The sequence below is a fragment of the Zootoca vivipara genome, chromosome 12 (assembly GCF_963506605.1).
Source record: "Zootoca vivipara chromosome 12, rZooViv1.1, whole genome shotgun sequence".
NCBI lineage: Eukaryota > Metazoa > Chordata > Lepidosauria > Squamata > Lacertidae > Zootoca > Zootoca vivipara.
The window spans coordinates 51,319,716-51,338,644 of NC_083287.1; the positions used below are offsets into that span (position 1 = coordinate 51,319,716).

The 18,929-nt window shown below is 44.6% G+C and overlaps 1 protein-coding gene across 1 annotated transcript in view; it reads right to left on the minus strand.

Moving 5' to 3' along the window:
• VILL (villin like) overlaps positions 1 to 18,929 on the minus strand; it is a 51,508-nt gene that overhangs the window by 20,290 nt on the left and 12,289 nt on the right. Inside the window, exons 2-9 of the mRNA XM_035129295.2 lie at positions 11,535 to 11,614; positions 7,424 to 7,498; positions 4,384 to 4,580; positions 3,375 to 3,483; positions 2,709 to 2,819; positions 2,180 to 2,379; positions 1,147 to 1,225; positions 856 to 954 (exon numbers count right to left, since the gene is read on the minus strand). Coding sequence (XP_034985186.2) covers positions 856 to 954; positions 1,147 to 1,225; positions 2,180 to 2,379; positions 2,709 to 2,819; positions 3,375 to 3,483; positions 4,384 to 4,580; positions 7,424 to 7,498; positions 11,535 to 11,612 — 948 coding nt within the window. The 5' untranslated portion in view covers positions 11,613 to 11,614. The remainder of the gene's footprint in view (positions 1 to 855; positions 955 to 1,146; positions 1,226 to 2,179; positions 2,380 to 2,708; positions 2,820 to 3,374; positions 3,484 to 4,383; positions 4,581 to 7,423; positions 7,499 to 11,534; positions 11,615 to 18,929) is intronic.

The window sequence follows — 18,929 nt, forward strand, 5'->3', positions numbered from 1 at the left end:
CATATGTTTGGTACTGGGTGAAGAATTTGTATTATTAGTAGGATATTAGTACAGTGGTGCCTCGCTAGACGAATTTAATTCGTTCCATGGGTCTTTTCTTATAACGAAAAATTCGTCTAGCGAATCCCATAGGAATGCATTGAATTTTTACCGTGATTCGCTAGACGAATTTTTCATAAAACGAATTCGTCTAGCGAGGCAACCTCCGCTAGAAAAAAACCTTTCGTTAAGCGGAAATTTCGTTAAGCAGGGCATTCGTTAAGCGAGGCACCACTGTATTCTGTGTTGCCATTGTTTTAAAAATAGTGCTTCTAGTTCTCAAGGCTGCTAAGGGCAGCTAAGGGCATGAGCATTCCCCAGAGGAGGGAAGGGGCAATGGAGGCTGGAGCAAGGACTTGGGGTGGAGCTTTCAGGTCCTATTGAACTTTTCGCCCTTTGCCCAGACTCGCAAAAACAAGACAAGTTATGCAGCTATTATTTAGCATACACACATTGACTTTCCATTTGCCAAACATGCCAGGTTCAAAACGTCACTCTGTGTTTCTCTCTTTAGGGCATGACAATAATTATAATGACAATTGACCATTTCCTAATTATATTTACATTCCTTGCCAGAACCATCCAAGGTGGGTTCAGGTATTGGCCTCATGAGAAAGAGACCTGAACCCAGCTCTCCCTGATTCAGATTTGGCACTCTGTCCATGCCAATACACCTCCATTAGCTGTTTCCACCTGCTTTGTGTCAGAATGTCCCTGTCATGATCTGGCTGAGTTTCCCACCCCCACCCCACCCCCCTTTTAAGTGGAATAAAAAACCCCACATTTTTTGCACCCCTATTTGAGCTCCCAACTCACCACTGCTCGGCTGAACGCTGCCTTCTTCTCTTCTTTGCTGGAGTCTTTTCCACGCCAGACAAAAATTTTAAAACCTCCCTGGTCCAGAATGTGACAGTCCTGTTAAAATAAAGGGAGTGGGGGACAAGGACCTTCACTGGATTTGAATCCAGAACTTTGAGCTCCTGTAGACCAGGGCACGTATCTGATAAACTGACGGATACTCTTACAGGGGGACCAAAAGAGAGAGGATGTCACATCATCAAACCCCCGCCCCCACCCCAATTCTGCACAGACTATTTGGTACCTTACCTCATTCTGCAAGAGGTCTTGAGTCAGGGGCCGGGTAGCAATTTCTTGAACTACTAAATCCTTCCCATTTTCATAGACGCTGCAGGAGGAAACAGACAGTAGGAATCTTTAAGGCCTTCTCCAGGGTTTGAGGTTGAGGGCTGGGGGACAGTCCTTGCCCTCAACCCTAAGGACCTAAATGCCACCCATTCCTTGGGGAGTTATCCAGTTATCCTCAGGCTAATGCACCCCCCAACACCCCCATCTGGCCCCTGTGACTCTCTACAGGCCAGCCCTTTGCACCCCTTTGAACAGTTTTTGTCTGGCTGGAATGCCGTCCTTGAAACTCTCACCCTCTGAGAGCCAAACGACACTTTACATTAATCATGCAGCTTGTCCCGAGTGCAAAACTTTTCCTTCTCCATCTGCCAACTTTTCTCCAAGCTTGGCTCTGATGTCAGAAATCAGGCAAGGACCGCATACAGGGGTGTGGGCTTTCAGTGGTGCCCGATGAAGGCAGCCCTTGATTCCTTCTATTGGGCTTGCCAAGCCCAATTCGACTTCCTACTCCCAGCCCCGTATCTCCTCACCACAAGGGAGAAACCGCCATGGTCCCACTCACTGGCCAGTGAAAGAGCAGCAGCTTCAACATCTGCTTTCCTCCTCCCTCCCTGAACCTTTTCCCTTTTGTGTCGCGCCCTGTTAGATTGCAAGCTTATATTTGAACACAGCACGTACAAATTTAAGGCACTTTATCAGTGACTAACGTGACCGTAATCTTCAGCTGGTATTAACGGTGATATAAAGGAGGCCCTTGAGACATTTACATCACTTTTCCCATCACAGAATTTGGGGGGGGGGTTCAAACTCAACGGGAGTTGCTTTTTAAATTTCCTAGGCCTAAAGAAAACAAGCCAATTTTGGGCCATCTGCCTTTTTTTGGCGAGAGCAAGAAAGAAAGAAAGAAAGAAAGAAAGAAAGAAAGAAAGAAAGAAAGAAAGAAAGAAAGAAAGAAAGAAAGAAAGAAACTGAGAAATAATTCCCTAAGGCTTACTGGTAAAGACGGACATTGGATTTCTGAAGTTCATCAGCTTTCTCGTCAGGCAATGCTTCCCGCAGCTCCCCCTGCCTCTCCCCCAACACCGCTTTCATGATCTGCATGAGGTCTGGGCAGTCCTTCTCATTGTCAATGATGCCAATCTGAGCACGGCCCCCCCTCTCGCCGTCCCGGATACTTCGTGCCAAGACCATACCCTAGAAGACAGGGAGAATTACAGAGACATCAATATACATAATGCTGAGTCAGTTTATTGGTCAATCTAACATTGTATTGTCTCCTCCAGCCTCACCTAGAAGCTGGGAGTCTGAATGTTTTGGACTACAAATCCCATCAGCCCCAGATAGCACAGACCGATGGGAATTGTAGTCCATCACCCCCTGGAATGCAGGAATCTTTTGTCCAATGTGGGTCTCGAAGCCACGGCCCTGAGATTAAGAGTCTCATGTTCTACCAATGGACTTATGCATTGCCATTTCTTGAAAACTGCACCAGAATTAATGCCACTTTGATTTCCAGCACTCACCCTTGATTTCTCTGCAACGTTGCATGAGGGACCGTTCCACTGAATCAAGACTTTGCCGAGGTCCAACAGGAAGACGTCTCCTTTGTTGAAACTGTTCCAGGAGAGATCTACCTGTCAGGAGGAAAAAGAAAAGGGGGTTGTTTTTAACAAGAAGCCACAGGAAAGAACGCAGGGTGGTGCGATTAGGGATGTCGGAAGGCACCAGATGATTCCTGTATTTGTCGCAGGCAGCGCCCTTTCCGTTCTGCTGCAATTCAACTTCCGACGAGGCATTTGTCTCATTGTATTCTTTGGCAAACTTCTATGCAACTGCTTCCTTTGCACCAAAATGAACGGTGTGGAATAACGTAAAGAATTCTGCACCGTTCATTTTAATGAGAAGGAAGCACAATTCTGATTGCCCCTCCCCCAATCATGTATCACTTGCAGAGTGCATAGCTGCCAAGTTTTCCCTTTTCTCGCGAGGAAGCCTATTCAGCATAAGGGAAAATCCCTTTAAAAAAGGGATAACTTGGCAGCTATGGCAGAGTGAAAACAGCAGTAGCAAATACCAATCACATTCACTGGATTGATTTCTGTTTTGGAAGTGGATGAATAAGCGAACATTGGCAATTTCTGCCACCATCCAAATGTCAGCCAACCCCAGGATCTCGCCTGCTTCCTTACCTCTGTAGCCGTGACGTGTTTCCTCCCCTTGACGTGAAGGAGGCGTTTGATATTGTACATGTTGGTCTCCACATGCTTGAACCCTGAAGCAACTCCTCCCTTCTTGTAGCTGTTGGGGATAAGGAGGTTTTAATAATTGCAGGGGGGGCATGTGTGCCCATGGTGTGGGGAGCAAGTGGGCAGTTGCCCCCTGGAAGAACCACGATATCCAGTCCCCCCAGTTTCCAGAGTAAGCTTCTAGCTGGCACTTGTAAAAACTGAGATGTAAGGTAAAGTATATAGGCACTATTATTCATCCCTTTTGCAGGTGTGAAACTAAGTTGCTACCCATTTCACTCTTTTACTTTGACCCTCGCCCCCAGGAAAAATCCCCGCAGGTGTCCATGGGTGAAAGCCTTAAGAGAGCAGTAGCTTCTACATTAGACACAGGGAACCTGTGGCGCTCCAGATGTGGCTGAACTACAACTCCCAGCAGCCCCAGCAAGCATGGCCAATGGCCGAGGGTGGGGAGTTGTAGTTCAGCAACATCTGGAGGCCCAAAGGTTCCCCAAACCTGCTGTGGGGCAGGCATCCCCAAACTTCGGCCCTCCAGATGTTTTGAACTACAAGTCCCATCATCCCTGACCACTGGTTCTGTTAGCTAGGAATCATGGGAGTTGTAGGCCAAAACATCTGGAGGGCCGCAGTTTGGTGATGGCTGGACTAGTCCTTATTGTTGCTCATACAACTTTTGAATATGGGAATAATGGAGGCTTCCTCAACCTCGGCCCTCCAGATGTTTTGAGACTACATTCCCATCATCCCTGACCACTGGTCCTGCTACCTAGGGAACATGGGAGTTGTAGGCCGATAACATCTGGAGAGCCAAGGTTGAGGAAGCCTGGAATAATGCAAGAGGTTTAAAAAGGAGGCAGCCTGTTGCCTGATTCTATCCTGTTTTCCCCACAGAAGCCCCATTAAAATGGAGTGGGTTTTCTTTCCAGCCACCAAGCCTTTCCCCAGCGCTCACATGATGCCGTTCTTGAAATAACTTTTAAAAGCTGCCGACTCGTGCCCCTGCACTTCTCTGTGCTGGACAGGGTTCCCGCCGAGCAGGTCATCCAGCTGAGTCACGTAGAAAGCAGCCGCGCCTTGTTCGTCCTGGGAGGAATCGCGCCCAATCCAGTAGTGCAGGTCCGTGGCGAATCCGGAACGTGTCTTCATGTTCTGCGATGGAAGGGGGAATCAATGGAATTAAAGAGGGCATGTGTCCAATTCAGTTCTCCCAGATTCTAATTTCCCCCGTTTTAAATTCAGTTTTCCACATTTCTACAGGAATCTGCAGTTTATTTTTTTAAAAAAACACACCCACCCAAATCTTCATGAAAATTCTTGAGCATTTTGTTGCGAATTCCTCCCCAATAAACAGATTTGGGTCTGCTGGTTTGTCTGGCTCATGCATTTTTTTTTTTGCAAGTGCCTTCTCCTAGTGCAGCGCATTTCTGTATGTTATTTTCATGGATATTTTCATCTTTAAACACACTTCCCCTTAACATATGCATTTTTGTAAACACTGGCTGGAGAACAGCACCGCAAAATTCACGTCGCTACAGATTTTGAAGGATGGCTTCGATTCTCACGTTGCTTTGGGAGATGAGAATGTGATAGATTTGTGTCTAAAGGCAAAATGAATCAAATTTCGTGCGCCCCCCCCAGCTGACCCAGGGCTGGAAATCTTAGGCCAGAAACGAGTAGAAAGCGAATCTTATTTCGCAATAAAATATCAGAGGTGGTTATGAGAGAGGTTTTGAGATGATCAGAGGCCAGAGTTCCTCCTTGTCAAGTGGGATTGAAGAAGAGTTTGGATTTGATATCCTGCTTTATCACTACCGGAAGGAGTCTCAAAGTGGTTAACATTCTCCTTTCCCTTCTTCCCCCACAACAAACACTCTGTGAGGTGAGTGGGGCTGAGAGACTTCAGAGAAGTGTGACTAGCCCAAGGTCAACCAGCAGCTGCATGTGGAGGAGCGGAGACGCCAACCCGGTTCCCCAGATTATGAGTCTACCGCTCTTAACCATGACACCACACTGGCCAAACCACTACATTTACAGTTAAACCCACTTTGGAACTGTAGGTTGTTTGGGTCCCCTAACAACCTTCAGCACCCTTAGCAAACTACAGCTCCCAGAACTCTTCGGGGGGGGGGTCATGACTGTTTAAAGTGCCATCATGCCACTTTAAATATAAGGTGTGAATGCAGCCACAATGGAACATACGTGATTTGTCAAGGGAAACCTCTCCCCAGCCTGTGTATTAAAGGTGACCCCCCCCCCAAAATGGGCAAAAACCCCTCGGCAGCACCCTTAAGACGGTCTTGAGAGATAGCGCACTGCCAGGAAGAAGGGGGGGGGTGGAGGTGGAAATGCAATACATGCCCCAACATGCGCAGCCACCCATTTTTTGGCACCTTCTCGCTCTCCAACAAAGTAAACATTTGCCAAACACCTCCTCGGTGAGGTTACCATAGCGATTGGTATGGGAAGAGAGCAAATCCGTGCCCAGAGGGCAAGAGGGAGGAGGGGAGCACGGACAGTTTGGCCGTGAATTCACAGAGAAACAGAGAAGTGGAGCCTTGTTTTCCCACCATGGTGGGATCCGGGGAACTATGCAAACATGGCGAAGGTTTCCAGGGGGATCTAAACTGTCCATGGGCAAAGCTGGGGATTTTATTGGGGGGGAGGGGCAGGCCTTTCGCTAGGGAGGGACAGAATCTCAGTTTTCTATGTGTTTTTATTGATTTTTATTGATTATGATTTTTATTGATTTTTTATTGCCCCTCCCTGCCCCCCTGCCTACGCCCATGAAACTGTCCCAACACCAGGCTAGCTAGGCCAAAGAGCATAGAATCATAGAATTGTAGGGCTGGAAGGGAACCCGAGGATCATCTAGTCCAACCCTCTGCAATGCAGGAATAATAATAATAATAATAATAATAATAATAATAATAATAATAATAATAATAATAATAATATATTATTTATACCCCGCCCATCTGGCTGGGTTTCCCCAGCCACTCTGGGCGGCTTCCAACAGAAAAATAAAACACAATAATCTATTAAACATTAAAAGCCTCCCTTAACAGGGCTGCCTTCAGATGTCTTCTAAAAGTCTGGTAGTTGTTTTCCTCTTTGACATCTGTTGGGAGGGCGTTCCACAGGGCAGGCGCCACCACCGAGAAAGGCCCTCTGCCTAGTTCCCTGCAACTTGGCTTCTCGCAACGAGGGAACCGCCAGAAGGCCCTCGGTGCTGGACCTCAGTGTCTGGGCAGAATGATGGAGGTGGAGACGCTACTTCAAGTATACTCAGGTATACGCTCCTTCAGGAATATGCAGCTGTCCCATATGGGGATCGAACCTGCAACCTTGGCATTATCAACATCACGCTCCAACCAACTGAGCTATCAGGGATCCTGCCTCCCTTCTTTTTCTTAGTGATAGGACCCCTCTGTGCTTAACAGCCACACAGCAGGCAGAAATTCACCGGGCCAATCTTTCTCCAGTCTTCTGCTGTGGAGAGCTCCTCCTGCTTGATTTCCACCTGTCCAGGGCCAGATTTAGGTTTGATGAGGCCCTAAGCTCCTGAAGGTAATGGGGCCCTTTATATGTCCAGCTGTGCTTTGTCCACAACAAATTGTCGTTTTTTTTTGTGTTGAATTATGTGGCAATTTATGGACCCAATAGGTATCTAAAGCCATTTGCACATAACAAAATATGTATTTAATGAACGTAATTGTTGAACTGAAATACAATTAAGAAGAAGTATATTAATAGTGATTTTTTGGGGGGGGCAAGAGAGTGGGGGCCTAATATAGCTTGTTTAGCTTATACGTAAATCCGGCACTGTGCCTGTCGCATGAACACATAAACCCTGCAAGGCTACCTGCTTGTTGTCAGGATTCCTGCATTGCAGGGGGTTGGACTAGATGACCCTCGGGGTCCCTTGCAACTCTACAGTTCTGTGATTGTGTGATTCATTCCCACCCTAGGGCACCATTAGCAGAGCTACTTACGTTTAAGATGATGTAACAGTCCCCTTCAAAAAAACTCCCGTAGGCCTTCTCAGGAAGAGGCACCATTTTCATTTTCTAAAATAACAACAAAAAACAGAAGCATAAAAACCCAGTTAAGAAGATATGCAGAGATAGGAATAACAAGCTTCGCTGTAGGAGATTCAGTTCTATGGTCAAAAGTTTCGCCATGGTGGACAGATTGCTAAGAAAATGTTAATAAATCCACACAGAATTTATATTAAAAAATGTGAACACATGGAAGCCAACACGTTTAAATAATAGCAGTTGTTGTTGTTGTTGTTGTTGTTGTTGTTGTTGTTGTTGTTGTTGTTGTTGTTGTTAATTCATTGTGTTTAAGGATACATCAAACTCAAGCTTATGTGCAAGGACAGTTCTTTAAACCATGTTAGTATTTTAACTTTTGAATGCTTTAAAGCAGGGGTCAGCAAACTTTTTCAGCAGGGGGCCGGTCCACTGTCCTTCAGACCTTGTGGGGGGCCAGACTATTTTTTTTGGGGGGGGGGAAATGAACAAATTCCTATGCCCCACAAATAACCCAGAGATGCATTTTAAATAAAAGGACACATTCTACTCATGTAAAAACACCAGGCAGGCCCCACAAATAACCCAGAGATGCACTTTAAATAAAAGGACACATTATACTCAGGTAAAAACATGCTGATTCCCAGACCGTCCGCGGGCCGGATTTAGAAGGTGATCGGGCCGCATCTGGCCTGCGGGCCTTAGTTTGGGGACCTTGCTTTAAAGTACGACTATAAAATTTTATGGATTTTATTGTTTTATCTTTTTGTAACCTGCTTCGAGGTCCCCCACCTACAATCAAGGGGTGTATAATTTTTGTGAAATAGATAAGCAAACCTTGCTGCAACTCCCCCCCCCCCTTGCCAAAGTTTCTGCACCTGGAGGCTCAACATACACATTTGGAAGATCTCACACATCCTTCTCGGCTTAATTAATTGTGAAAAGTTTTCCGCTTCACCTCTAGCACGAATTGCAAAACTGGACAAACTTGTTCGGCAGAGAAGCAGGAACTAAAGTTGCGCTGACTTCTTCGACTTCAGCCCTGGGTCACAAAAGGGTGGAAGCAAGCGGCCCTGTGTGCTTGTACATTTGGGGCTGTAAAATGGCAAGCCCAGATTCTTCACTTTTTAAGCATTCTGGATTGATCTGGCAAGACTTTAGTATAGTGGGCCAAAGTTAACCAAAGAAAACTTAAAGTCAACTACAGAAGAAATATCACAGCCTTTTAAACACAGGGAGTATTGTCTTTCTTTTTCTTTAAAAATCCTTTTTATTGCTTATTTTTTCATAACTATGAAGTATATGTAACATACAAGACATACCAAAATGTATGTATACGGTACATTATACAAATTGCAATTGCCTCCCTTAAGTAAATTAAAGTACCAGAAAAAAATAAAAAATAAAAATAAAATAAAAATAAGGATAAAGAATAAAATAAAAAATATGTTTATATGATAAAGATAAAAATAAAAGCTTTGGACTTCCTGTTAATTCCCTGTGTATATACTTATTCTTTATACTTGAATGTAAATACCTTAGTACAGACTTCTAAATCCATTATTCTAGTACATTCTTAGTTCCTTTTACATCCTAACAATTATGATTCAACCCCATTTCCTTTTAATATCATTCAAACGCTATCATGGATATTACATTTTTACTATATTTTTGAACATATTTCTTGTACCTATCCCATTTTTAAAGAAATTTATTTTTTTGAATTGCCTCTAAGACTATTTGTTAATTGTGCCATTTCAGCAAAATCCTGTATTTTACTCTGCCAGTCGGTGATTTTCGGCACATCCTTTTCTTTCCATCCTTTAGCAACAAGTATTCGGGCCGCCGCTGTTTCGTACAGGAAGATTTCTCTTTGTTGCATTCAGATATTTCTACCCGTGATACTTAACAAAAATGCCTCAGGTCTTTTAAAAAAAGTAATTCCCAGGATTTTTTTTTTTATCTCGTCATATATCCTATCCCAGAACCTTTTTATCTTTCCACATGACCACCACATGTGGAACATTTCCCCGTTGTTTCCTCCACATCTCCAACACACGTTCGCTATATTCTTGTACATTTTGGACAACCTTGAAGGTGTGAGACACCATCTATGGTTCATTGTTAACATAATTTCTCTAATATTATAGTTCGCTGTGCACTTCATATTTATTTTCCAAAGGTTCTCCCAATCTACCATCATAATGGGATGTCCAACGTCCTGAGCCCATTTTGTCAAAGAGACTGTTACTTTCTCCTCCATTACCTTGTAATCCAATAGGAGTCGATACATTCTTGAAATAATCTTTTTGTTGTTGTTTAGTCGTTTAGTCGTGTCTGACTCTTCGTGACCCCATGGACCATAGCACGCCAGTTGTCTTTGTCCAGGCATCCCCAAACTGCGGCCCTCCAGATGTTTTGGCCTACAACTCCCATGATCCCTAGCTAACAGGACCAGTGGTCAGGGATGATGGGAATTGTAGTCCAAAACATCTGGAGGGCCGAAGTTTGGGGATGCCTGTCTTTGTCCATGGAGTTTTCTTGGCAGGGATACTGGAGTGGCTTGCGAGTTCCTTCTCGAGGTGGATCACGTTTAGTCAAAACTCTCCACTATGACCTGTCCATCTTGGGTGGCCCTGCACGGCATAGCTCATAGCTTCTCTGAGTTATTCAAGCCCCTTCGCCACGACAAGGCATTGATCCATGAAGGGGATCTTAGTTTTACTATTTAACAATTCATTTTAAAATTTAGAGGGCTCCCTTTCAAATTGTTTTTCGTTTGTTACTATGTTCTGCGTTATTGCCGTTTTATGTTGTAAACCGCCCCGTGATTCTCAGATGAAGGGCAGTATAGAAATGTAATGAAACAAAGAACAAACAAAAACCCCATAGCAAATGATTCCAGAATCAGAACAATGAGCCCTATCTTTATTTCTGGCAGAGTTCAACTGCTTTCGACTGCTGGGTGACAGGCAGAAATCGAAAGGGTGAACCTTCGCCCAAAACCTTTCCATCCCAAAGGGTGGGTGGCTATTGCACCATCATGAAAGCTAACTTGTAAGGCTGCTGCAGGGGAGTTTTTATAGGTGAGAGTTAATTTCAGCGCAATAATGTAATAAATCAGACCAACCTAGGTCAATGATTGAGGACTAGTAACTTTTGAGGACTCACTTGTGAGCAGAGTTGTTGGGCAGAGTTTCTTTGAAGCTTGTGCAGAGACTGATCAGCCGCAAGGCTGTGCAAACTGAGGCTGCCTGGGGAAGCTGCTTCTCTGCTTCTTGAGGGCTTCCAAGTGGCAGAGGTGCTTGCTTGGTATGTATACATTGCTCGCTGTTTTAGAACAAAGCCTTTAATCTTCTCACTCACTCGTGTAGTTGGATTGCTTCTGAATCTCATTTTAAAAGAACCACCTTGCCTTTGGCAAGGCAATATGTTCAGCTAATTAATGTATAATTTAACAACCCAATTGAAAATGAAAAGGTGAGCTCTCCCACACGACCTTTTTATCAGGCATTTATCCTGATTTGCTTGCCCAAATCTTACGCGGCAGTTAGACTTTACTTGGCCTTTGTTCTGATTTGTCTGTGGGGAGTATATATGACAATGAGCATTCATCTTTAATAATAATAATAACAACAACAACAATATTATTATTATTATTATTATTATTATTATTATTATTATTATTATTAATACCCCGCCCATCTGGCTGGGTTTCCCCAGCCACTCTGGGCAGCTTCCAACAAAGTATGAAAATACAATAGCCCGTCAAACATTAAAAGCTTCCCTAAACAGGGCTGCCTTCAGATGTCTTCAGATTCGTCTGTGAGGTGTTTCTACATCTTCCCATAAATCATTTGTTTATTCCGCACTTCTCAGGGCATTCTCCCGTCGCTTTCCTAACCGCAAAAAGCCCACACTTGGATCCACTTCAGTTGCACAAACTGAAATTTCTGCTATGTACCTGAGTCTCTCCTGCAAAATACTAACAGCCTGAGGAGTGAACACCGTGTTATGTCACCCTGCGAAAAATACAGGCGGTGTACGGAGGATGCCGGCTGTACTGTACCTCTATGGTCCATATCTGGAGGCCTGGCTTCCTCTCAATATTGGGGAGTCCTACGTCTGCCTCAGCGTCAGCCATCATTACTGGAAAAAAGGAAAAAGAGGAGGTGAAGGTTTTCTTTTAAAAAGTACATACCATATTTTGATGAAATGAGAGCCAGCAAGGTGTCGTGGTTGAAGTGTTGGGCTAGGATCTGGGAGACCAGGGTTCAAAGCCCCACTTGGCCATGACACTCACTGGGTGACCTTGGGCCACGCACTACTTCTCAGCCTAGCCTACCTCACAGGGTTGTTGTGGGGAGTAAATGAGGAGGGGGAGAACTGTGTATGCCAGCTTGAGCAACTTGGAGGACAGAAAAGGTGAGATATAAACACAATAAAATAATTGCATAAATGCATAAATGATGAGGGGGGGAACCAGTTCGATTTATTCCATTAGTGGGGGACCCGGTGTAATTTTTAGCATCCTTTATGCAGGAATGGCAAACAGTATCATTAGTTCTGTTGCCAACATTTTGAGCAGGCGGCAGGGGGAATGATCAGATGCCAATTGCTGCAGATCAAACTACAGTGGTACCTTGGTTCCCAAACTTAATCCGTTCCGGAAGTCTGTTCCAAAACCAAAGCGCTCCAAAACCAAGGCACGCTTTCCCATAGAAAGTAATGCAGAATGGATTAATCCGTTCCAGACTTTTAAAAACAACCCCTAAAGCAGCAATTTAACATAAATTTCACTATCTAACGAGACCATTGATCCATAAAAAGAAAGCAATAAGCAATGTATTGTACTAGAAAATAAATAAGACAGTATTGTAGATGATAAATAATAATATTATTATTTTTTCTTACATGCACTGATAGTCATTGTTTGGATGGGGGGCTTTTATCCATTTCTGCAGTCACACAATCTATCAATCAATTAATCAATCAATCAATCAATCAATCAGTAGCTGAACTGGATTCCACACAGTCACAAAAACAAGTCACAGTCAAATAAATGAAAAAGCCACACAAACAAAAATGCATTTTTTTTAAGCAAAAACAAAAGCTCCAAATATCACTTCTGTGTTGTGTGGGTACTCGGGACTCAACAGCCGACAGACTCAACAGGAAGCTTCTGATAATCAGCGGGAGACTCAATTTACAAACCAAACACACTCAACAGGAGGCGGAACATGTTCTGCTTCCAAGGCAAAGTTCACAAACCGGAACACCTACTTCTGGGTTTGCAGCGTTCTTATCCAAGTTGTTTGTAAAATAAGCAGTTTTAAAAGCAAGGTACCACTGTGCCGTTAAACACACAGGAACAAGGGCGAGTTGAACACTTGACTTCCCTAATCATTACATCAAGAATGGCTTCCCAGAAGGTCATTTTTCCAGCCTTCACTTCTCCAAACTTTTGCATCAGTTTCTGATTTATTTATTTTTTAGTCCTCTCGAAAATTTGTCAGTATTTTAATGCAAATTTCTCCTAACACACACACACACACTTCACATGCAATTTTCCCGATACATGCATTTTTTTTTTTACAGTAAACTGAAGCAAATTTCTCCCCATCCCCAGGTATAGTGCCATTGCATATAGAAGCTTCAAACCTAGATAGAATGGCCAATAGCCACCAGTGCACTGATTCTTCAAGGTTTTTGGACGCAGAACAACATCCTGGAGCAAAAGGATCCACAGCTAAGTACGAGTAGCCATGCAAATCATTTATCCTGAACTTTTATAGTTCTAGAAGTTAAATAAACAGAAAGGTCTCCAAGCTGAAATTCCTCACGGCAGACCGGAAGCATTTCAGATTAAAAAGTTCGACTCCCTAATAGTCCTCCTCTTGAAAGCTTCTATTTTAATGCCACTCCCTTGATCCTGTCACCTGCTTTCAGATTTGCTTGCCGTCAAGCAAACAAACATATAGACACACCAAACTCGACTGCATTTCATTCTCCATCAGCATTCTTTGTACATTTAAATTCCGCATTGATCTAAGCCTATCCTCCCTGCTTGCACTGTTTTCTGGTTTTTTGTTAAGGTGTTTGAAATGACAGTCAGTAATGCTCCCATGTTCCAAACAGCGCAGGCAGAAGGTCAAGCCATTTTTTTGGCATGAGCTGCAACAGGAAATAGGTAGGAGGAAGACACTCTCTCTGAATCATTGCAAACAATTTATTTGCTTGTCTTTCTTCTATGGAATTGACATTGATCCTTATTTCAGAGGAACTAATTAACCAATCAGTGACAAGCTGTTGTGGTTTGAGGTTTCATCCACCCAGTGCTTCCCCCCCCCCCTAAAAAATTATTTAAGGGTACTCTCATTTTCTTACTCGTATTGAAATACTGCCCCTCAATGAGGCCAAACTTAGATTCACAAAATGTTTAGGGGTCTTCTTCTTCTTCTTCTTCTTCTTCTTCTTCTTCTTCTTCTTCTTCTTCTTCTTCTTCTTCTTCTTCTTCTTCTTCTTCTTCTTCTTCTTCGATCACTCGTAGCCGAGTAAGATTGTCTTCCATAAACATAGTTTTAACAATGAGTCCGCAAGTGACTGCGGAGGCTGATTGTGGATCCACATGTCCTTCCACAGCGGGGACATAGGTTTCCGGGCGGGAGTTGATCACAGTGTGGATTTGCCAAGCGTGCCTTCCTCTTAGCATGTTTCTCCCTTGTGTCCCGAGTTCGAGTGTCTTCAAAGCCCACGACACCTTTGGTAAAGGCTGTTCTCCAATTGGAGCGCTCGCAGGCCAGTGTTTCCCAGTTATCAAAGTGCTGCACCAACAAGTATAAAATAACCCCTCTGCAGCACCACAAATCCAACTCAATGTTTAGGGGTATGTGCACCCCTGCGTAACCCCCAAGGAAAAAAGCACTGCATCCACCCACAGGAACCTGCCTTGCACCGAGTTCAAATCTGTGGACCATCCACCTTTGTATTGACTGCACCAAGGGGGCAGCAAACACAGTTCCTTCCAAATGCCTCCAGCTTCCACCAGCCCCAGCCAGGCATGCTGGGTTCCGCCCCACATTTGGGGTTCCTGGAGTGTGTGTGTGTGTGACATCATGCACATTGCACCTGTGATGTCACATAGTGCGACGTGGCCCAATGTGGCACATGCATGATGTCACACGGTGCGACAAGCCCCATTGGGTCCTCCCGCGGCTGTGACGGGCCCCATCGGGCCTTGACGTCTGACATCACATGCAAGACGCATTGGGTCGCCCAGCCAGGGTCCCCCCCCCCAGAGATGGCGCCAATGGCTCCAGCCAACATGGTCAATGGTCAGGGATGATGGGAGTTGTAGTCTGACAACATCCAGAGAGCACCACATTGGCTTCACTTGGTCTATGCCAGGCTTCCTCAACCTCAGCCCTCCAGATTTTTTTGGCCTACAACTCCCATGTTCCCTAGCTAGCAGGACCAGTGGTCATGGATGATGGGAATTGTAGTCTCAAAACAACTGGAGGGCCAAGGTTGAGGAAGCCTGGTCTGTGCTGACTGGGAGGGGCTCTGCAGGGCTTCAGGCCAGATTCCTTCCTATGTCCTGCGATCTGGCCCTTGTAGCTGCAAGGGACTGAAGTCAGGCTCTTCTGCATTCAAATCATACCCTCCAACATTCCTCAGATGAAAACAGGGACATTTCTCATGCCTCCCCTCAACCGACCCCCCTTGATCCCCTCCATTTTTGAGCAGAAGAAGAGGGGGGGGCAGAAATGCCACCATCGCTTCACCAGTGAGACGCAGCACACCCACCATCCTGAGAAAGCCCCTTAATCCTGATTTTCTTTTTACTTTATTCTTTGGTAGATTTGCAGAAGAGAAGGACACACACTAAGAAATAAATTTTAGAAAGGGGCAAAATTAGACATGGCCACACAAACAAATGCCGGCTTAATGTCAACACAAACAAAAGGGCAAATGTCGGCTTAAATGCATGTGCGATTCTGATTCCCAGGGGGACAGAGAGGTCAAACTGTTTCCCCTTCTTTGTACAACCAAACTCTATCCCTCAACTTCTTGTGCTGCTTCTCAGGCCGCATCTGAGCAGAGCATTTCAAGCAGTATCACACCACTTTAAACAGCCATGCTCATACCATACATTGAAAGCACTATGATGCTGCTTTAAACCATCATGGGTCCCCCAAAGAATTCTGGGAGTTGTAGGTAGTTACGAGCTCTGGGAATTGTCAGGACACCCCTATTGCCCTCACAGAATGACAATTTCCTGAGTTTCCTGGGAAAGGGGACTGAATGTTAAAACTGGTGGTTCTGTGAGGGGATTAGGTGGTCTCCTGGCAACTCTGAACCAACCACAACTCCCATAATTGTTTGGGGGGAAGCCATGCTTGTTTAAAGTGGCGTCATAGAGCCGGTTTCCCCCCACATGAGAATTCCACTGTTGTTGGACTACAATTGCCATCACCCCTGACCACTGGGCCCTGCTCTCTTTGGATGATGGGAGCTGTAGTCCAACAGCAGCTGAAGACCCAAGCTTGGGAAGCCCTGTCGCAGAACATTCAATGTATGCTGTGAATGTGGCCTCACAGTAGAAATTGGAGTTCTTGGGAAAGTCCAGAAATAAACGATAAATTGCAAGAACTCAGGCCAAAAGACGATGGATTTCAAATAAATCTTCACAAGGTTTTATTGATGTGATGCGGAGTTTAAATGGGAATCAATCCCAATGTTGAAGGCAAATAAAGGTAAATTCCAGTAAAAATCAGGACAAGGCCCTGTTTCGACTATTATTCGTCAGCAAAGATTCACAGGTCAAAGTGTACCAAATAGGCAAACATATGTTGCCTTCAACATTGGGATTGATTCCCATTTAAACTCCGCATCACATCAATAAAACCTTGTGAAGATTTATTTGAAATCCATCTTCTCTTGGCCTGAGTTCGTGAATGTGGCCTTAGACAACATGAAGACACAGCCTGTCTGCAGTACTCCACAGGGAATACCTCTTTTAATTATTTCCCCCTCTCCTCCCTATTCCAGTAAAAGAGCCTCAAGCCCGCTCATCGTTTTCAGTCTGCCCTATTAAAACTTGCCCTTGAGGATTAAAATTGGCCCCCAGTGATACTGCTAGAAGTGTGCAGATGGGGCCGTAGAACATTTTTGAATCTCACATCTAGTTTGACCTTGAGGTGTGGCTGGCTAGATTCAAGGTGCCAATGCACCTTGCCGTCTTTCTTCCCGGCTGCCCAGCCATTCAGGGGACGTTAACTGTGCTGTGAGGTGCAGCCGACTTCACAGTTTTATTGTCAGGTTTCTGTCAACTAAAATCCCTGAGAATTTCCTCAGCTTAAGGCCCGCCCTTCCCCACCCTCCTCTCCTAAGCTGGCTCTTTGTGCCCAGGGATACGGAGAAGAGAGTTGCCTCACATGAAAGTCACGCCTGCAATTTCAAGACGCAAGTAAATAGAGGCGAGAGGAAACTGGTCTGAGTCCGTAACCCCACACGAAACCCAGAGCTGAGAGATTTGTTTGCTTAAGGACTGCCTTTCCATCGAGGAGAAAGGCATTCAGAGCTATTGTGTGGTACAGTCCTCCCTGGAGGCCATACTACTTCAGAACCCGAGAAGGGGAAGCCTTTTCTGAACAGTCTCCAATATAATAAAGCTCACATGTTAGGTTGTGGCCTAGTCTTCCCCTCTTGATCTCTGAAGGGCCATAGCTCAGTGGAAGAGCATTTGCCTTGAATGTAGGCTCAATTCCCAGCATCTCCAGGTAGGGCAAGGAATGTCCCCTGCCTGAGACCATGGACAGTCACTGCTTGTCAAGGTAGACGACACTGCACTGGATGGTATGACTCAGTATGAGGTAGCTTCCTATGTTCCAATGTTTTACGGCAGGCACCCCCAAACTTCGGCCCTCCAGATGTTTTGGACTACAATTCCCATCATCCCTGACCACTGGTCCTGTTAGCTAGAGATCATGGGAGTTGTAGGCCAAAACATCTGGAGGGCCGCAGTTTGGGGATGCCTAGTTTACGGTAGGATGAAGGAACCTGTGGTCCTTCAGATGTTGTTGGACTACAACTCCCACCATCCCTAGCCACTGACCATGCTGACTGGGGCTGATGGGAAGTAGAGTCCAGCAACATCTAGAGGGCCATAGGTTCCTCATCCCTGGTTTATGATATTGGTTTCAAGCATCCAGCTATTGCCTCTACATTAATAAAGTAAATTATACAGCTCCAATATTGATGGTGGTGTGGTAAAACTCTGAGCCAGTTCAGATGATCGTATTTAAGCTTTATAAGCCAATATATGAATGAGTCCTTTGCCCACAGCCCCTTTGTTCCCTCCTAAGTGGAATACCTGAATGCAACGATGAAGTCTCTAACCAACCACAGTTTCCTGTTTCATTTTAACTGAGAAACCATGGTCACCAACTTCACAACAAGCCCATATCCTTAACCAGGGTTTGAAGTTGGTTTAGGATCCTGGTTTGTTTCCCAGTTCAGATAAAACGGATAACTTTGCTGAATTGTGGCTTGCAAGAAAGGAAGAGGGAAGGGCCTTGCCTCACACAAACCTAAAGGCTTGCTCATATTTCGGGTCATTAAGCCAAGATATGGTGAACTAATTACTTCTGTCTACAAAATACTTCAAGACTCTCTGCTTGTTACCTAGATTATTCCGCAGATTCTGAGCATGTGATAGTCCACACTGACTGAAACCTGTCACCCTTAACTATACTTTTTTAAAGTTAGTTTTTTCTGTGTGCAAAATCTGGTGCCGATATTTTAATTGAGGTCAATAATATCATACCCAGCACCCAGATGAGTGGAGGTCCTGGAAATACAATTCTTGTCATTTCATACAAAGTAGGCTTTCCAGCTACTATTTAACCTTCCTCTGTATCAGGAATTGTGCATTTGTAAGCAGCTAGAATACTTTGTTGCTTGGGGCAAGAGAGTTTCAAAATGCCCGAGTCAAAACAAAAGTAAGGATTATTTTGAAAATGGGACAAGAAAGTGGGCATATAGAGAAGTCACAAAGCAACAAGAATTTGCATGCCGTCCTACCCAGACTAGGACATGGTCTAAGTCAAAATATATTTTGGATGGTGGGGAAGGAATTCTTCTGAATGTTCCTAAAACTGGAGAGAGAGAGAATGAAAGTCTTCCCTTCTCAATTCTCTTTTCAAGTCTCTGTAACACTAGGGAGTTGTGGTCTATGATGGCTTGGTTTGGAACAGGCACGTTAAGAAATGGACAATTGCTACACAAAGACCAAAATAGGCATGTTTTTTGAACTCCCACTTCCTGGTTTCATGGGCAGTCATTTGGGTTAAAATGACACCAGCCGGCTTCTAATTAGACTCCCCACTCACAGACAGAGAGAACCATATTTCATACAACATCAAAGAGACCACAGGCACATATATAAACACCAGTATCGGTT